General features: G+C 41.6%; 1 protein-coding gene across 1 annotated transcript in view; it reads left to right on the forward strand.

Annotated features, from left to right (window-relative positions):
- Positions 1-3,874, forward strand: part of SPATA48 (spermatogenesis associated 48) — a 191,187-nt gene extending 187,313 nt beyond the window's left edge. The window contains exon 9 of the mRNA XM_007943934.1: positions 3,751-3,874. Coding sequence (XP_007942125.1) covers positions 3,751-3,874 — 124 coding nt within the window. The remainder of the gene's footprint in view (positions 1-3,750) is intronic.
- Positions 3,875-4,898: the final 1,024 nt, after the last annotated feature.

Genomic DNA, 4,898 nt, shown 5'->3' on the forward strand with positions numbered 1-4,898 from the left:
GTTGAAGAGGGTCTGTGCAATCCTTCTGCCTAGTCCGCCATCTTGCCCCGCCTCCCAAGAGCAATTTTTAGAGGAAATATTTTATTTTCTAAGCTAATATTTTGCACTCAATCAATATTCTCTAAAAAGAAAGTTCAGAAATCCCTTTCCAAGGCTGGACTGGCAGAAATTTAGAAAATCAACATGTTTTACTTCATGTAAAGACCACAACCTATGTCAAAATTAAGTGTTTCCTTATATCTATATTTAAATTTGCTATTCCAAAAGAGTTGAGATAAAATTCTGTATCTAAATCATTAACAATATAGGAGTGAATCCAACTCAAAGATGCTATGTCAGGGAAAATGGCAAATATCACTCATTCCTCACCTTTGTGTTTCACAATCCTTCTTCTCACCCCAGACGACATAGATCCCCACCCCCAACATCCTGTTGGTTTAACACCTGTCCACAACCACATGATGCAGCAATCCAATATATAGTGAAATATTCTTTCTTTCAGGGAAATCTTTATTTCTAATTGTAAAATTGTCACCTACTGCTACTACTAGAGAAGAGAAGTTGTGTCTTTCAGCAGGAAACTCATTTCCGGACTTAGGCCTATTACAGAATCCTGGGTAGCCTTCACATTTCACACCTGTTGTATGTACAGGTTTCACATAACTTCCTAGAATAGGGCCAGAATTAATCACCCTCTGAGGTGGGTTCTCTGAGATTATTCTTCTCAGAGTGCACTTAAGGCTCCAGAGAAACACAGTCAATGGCAGACTCCAGCTGTCACCCATAACCTATAAGGTGATGTTAGTTAAGGATCAAGATGTCCTCTGATCACAGTTCTAGACTTCAAAGTCTAGATGATCTAAGGTTATAATGCACAGAGCAGGTAGGGAGGGTGATATTATGGCGATTAAATTTAAAAATGAAAATCCTTCTGCCTACATGAGATTGGTGCCCTCTCAGCAGGGAGCTCTGGGCTAGGCATTAAGCCTGGCCCTCCTGATCCTATCTATGTTCAGAGGAACTTTTCTCCTTTCAGCTCTTCAAGGCTCTCCATCATTAGATAACTGCCTTTGAATTTTTGTGACACTAAATATTAAGGAGCTTTGGTGGGTGTAGGGCTTAAGGCATTTGGCTACTAATCAAAATGTCAGTGGTTCAAACCTACCAGCCACTCCATGGAAGAAAGATTGGGCAATCTGGTTCCATAATGACTCACAGCCTTGGAAATCCAATAGGGGTCAATATGAGTCGGAATCAACTCAGTGGCAGAGAGTTTTGTTTAATGTGATACTTAATGTTATTTTTGCTAAAAATTTCCAGTGAAAGAGTGACTATAAGTCTCTCTGTGATAAGTATCACGAGAAGTCCATGAGCTAACTTCCTCCTGATGGTGGATCTGATATGATACACTTTTTCCTGTTATTTTATTTCTAAGAAGCTATCTGTGCTTGGACATCCCCTGGGAACTCCTGAATACTAACCTCTTCTGTACCTCAGTGTTAGTCTTCAATTTACTTGGCTGTTTTTAAAAGCCTATACCATTCCCCATAGTGATTATATTCCAGACTTTTCTACATTACATAAGATTCCAATACCATCTCCTTTCCCAGGTCATTCTCAACAGGTCTCACTTTCACTTTCTGGACTATTCACTATGCTTCACGGTGATATTTTTGTTCCCTTATTACCACCCCCTCTCTTTCTCACATCAGAATCTCTACTCCCATCACCACTCTTTGTCTTTTTCTCCCAGAAAGACATGTCTCACTTTTTAAAGGTCAGTTCCTCCTTCTTCATCCTATTCACTCCTGCTTTCCCCTTGCTTGCTATGAGGACTTCATGTCTCCCCAGTTGGGCTATTGTTTATAAATTAACTTGTCAAGTCTCCCTACTGTACAAAGCAAATGCATTCCCCTCTGATCACCACTCTGCTTCTCTCCTCTTCTTCCTTTCACTTATGAACTTCTCTAAAAAGCAACCAACCACTCTCCTTTCACTCACTGCCTCCACTTCCTCTCTGCCCACTCTTCTGCTTTACCTCTTACAATCTGTATTCTGACAACACCAGTGGGGGAATGTGCTCTGGTTTGCCAGACCAGAGACTTAGCAACAGATTGGAGAGATACTGTATGCATGCTGAGTGTCATTTGCAGTGAAGCTCAGTGGTTAGGTTGCAAAGGTGGCTCAGAGTTAAATTGTTTAGGCCTCAAATGCCAGCTAAGGGCCTGGTGGCCATGAGGTGCTCATATCACATTTTGAGTGGAAAGGACAGGGTCCCAGCCATGTTCTAGGATTAATATTAAGTGAAGTGAAAAAAGAAAAAAAAGTAGAAATAAATTATGGGCAGAGATTTGAAGTGAAGAGATAGAGAGGCACAGGAAGTGGGTAAGGAGAGGTTTTGTGACTCTCCAAATTTGTGAAGAAGAAAATGTGAAATGTGTGTGAAAGTGCATTTTCCTCAGCTTATATTTCCTTTAAATCCTAGCATTTCTTGCACATTCTTTCACACCAGAAGGTAACCTTTACAGAAGTTTTGATTTTCACTCTAATGGCCCTTTTCTCCAATGTAATGAAAAAGAGAACAAAAACAAAACAAAAGAGAGCAATTATTACTTCATGATAACAGTGTAAAAACAAAGCCATTTTAGATTCAGTTGCCATATGTGGATGATTTCATACATGTGAGCCACATGTGAGCGTCACATTGTGTATGTGATTCCAGTTTTGGCAAATTTACAGCAAAACTACTTCAGGTAGTTGGCTTCTGAGAGCAGATTACAATCCATTAAAACCAGTTGGCATTGAGTCAACTCCAGTTCATGGAGATCTCATGTGTAGAGAAGAACTGTGCTCCACAAGGGTGTCAATGGCTGATTTTTAACAGACATATTTCCCAGGCCTTTCTCCTGAGGTGCCTCTGGGTAGACTTGAACCATCAACCTTTAAGTTAGCTGTGGAGTGTATTAACTGTTTGCACCACCTCCTACAACCAGGTACTCCTACAATCCACTGTTGTTGTTATTGTTATGTGCCATCGAGTTGGACCTGACTCATAGCAACCCCTCCTTGGGTTTCTGAGGCAGGATCACTACGGAAGTAGGATTGCCCAAACTTCCTTCCAAGGAAGGAGTGGCTGGTGGGTTTGAACCGCCAGCCTTCTGGTTAGCAGTCAAGTGCCTTAGCCACTATGCTACCAGAGCTCCCTACAATCCACTAGAAGCCCCCTATTGCCTTTAAGATGAACTGATACTCCTCAGCCAACATACAGCTCCTCCTCTGGGGAGACTGTCCACTCACTGCTCATCCATTTAGCCTCTCCTCAAATGCTCCGTGTCCTATCTTACCTTTATTTCATGCCCCACAGCACACTCCTCCCTACACCACCTCTCTTTTTCCATTCCTGTCTAATTGTCTCCTCCATGCTCCCATGGTGCCATGGACCCACCCCTTTCAGAGACTTTATGTGGTAACTATTGCTTCTGTACAGACTCACCTCCTTTGGGCTATATCTTCTGTATTCTTAGCACCTAATGTAATTCTAGGCACGTAGTAGATTTTCAATAAATGCAACTGAGTGCAATAAAACCAGGAATATACCCAAAGATTAATGATTTCCAGTCTCCATTCCTGCTTTATGTATTTTCTTTCTTTGATACATGTTTATCATTAGTTGCAAAATAGATGAGGTAATGTGTTTCTTTCTTTAAGTGTTCTTTTTTTTGTTTTCCCTTTTCCTCCACTCTGTTACAGCATCTTAAAGAAAGATATGGAAGGGGATTTCTTCCGCCACCAGGCACCTCTGTCTCAAATGGTCACAACCGTGAAACCCTACAATCCCTTCAATAGGAAGGACAAAACAACTGTAGACTATTAAAGAGGCCAGACTGCTTAGTGAGACTGCTAAGAACTCAATGTCAGTGACATTGCACCCAGCCTGTCCCCAGTGTGTCTGTAGTACTGATGGAACCCCGGCACTTTTCCTGCCTAAAGCAGAGATTCCAAACTCCAGCCTTCACGAGTCTCCTAACCTGTCCAGTGGCTCTCTGCCTGGTCCCAGAATGCCATAATTCTGTGATGGCAGCTGAGTCATTCTGAAGCCACCAGCTACAGGGGTTTTATTTCACATGATTTCTCTGTAGAGTTGGAATACCAGGTCTACATAGGATCTTTGTGTCATGACCAAGTTAATGCAGGAGTGATAACTGTTGAGCACAGAACATGGAAAGGTAGAACTGAAGGGTACTACAGAGATTATCTAGTCAAAACCCGTATTTTTCTCAATGGGAAAATTTGCGTGGCTGAGAGAAAAAGTGACAGACTCTGAGAGCTGCATTCTGCTTCTCACAGAGGGGACAACAACACATGGAGGATGACATCACAGTGATGCATTAAATATGGGATGACATCCCTAGAGGAAAGCATCACATAAGGGGTAGTATCACATGTGGGATGACTGTATATGGAGGATGACATTAAGGATGCAGAGGGGACAAAATGCTTCTTGTCCCAATTGGTATTTCTTTCAGACAGAGAAACATCCCCCAAGTTTCATGAGGGTGATCAGGCAAGAACTACTACCTTTGGCCATGTTGGAGTTAGCGGGCAGCATGACATGGCCATAACCCAACAGAGCATTAGCTCATAGAGTCACTTAGTATGCATGTGGGATAAGAGAGGGCCCTGCTGCTTCCTCAAATGTGTTTATATTTGTATACATATAAATATGTATGCACATAAAGAATAGTTATCTGTATACAGGCATTTGTAGAGCCTGTTGTAGGTTACAGAGTACTTTCATCAACCTCCACTCATTATTTCCTACAACTCTGTAATTAATTCTTGTAGCATGCATTGTACAAAAATCTTGCTATTTTATGAATAGGTAGACTGAGGCTAGT

The sequence above is a fragment of the Orycteropus afer genome, unplaced genomic scaffold (assembly GCF_000298275.1).
Source record: "Orycteropus afer afer isolate SDZICR_OR568_19922 unplaced genomic scaffold, OryAfe1.0 scaffold00115, whole genome shotgun sequence".
In the NCBI taxonomy this organism is placed as follows: Eukaryota; Metazoa; Chordata; class Mammalia; order Tubulidentata; family Orycteropodidae; genus Orycteropus; species Orycteropus afer.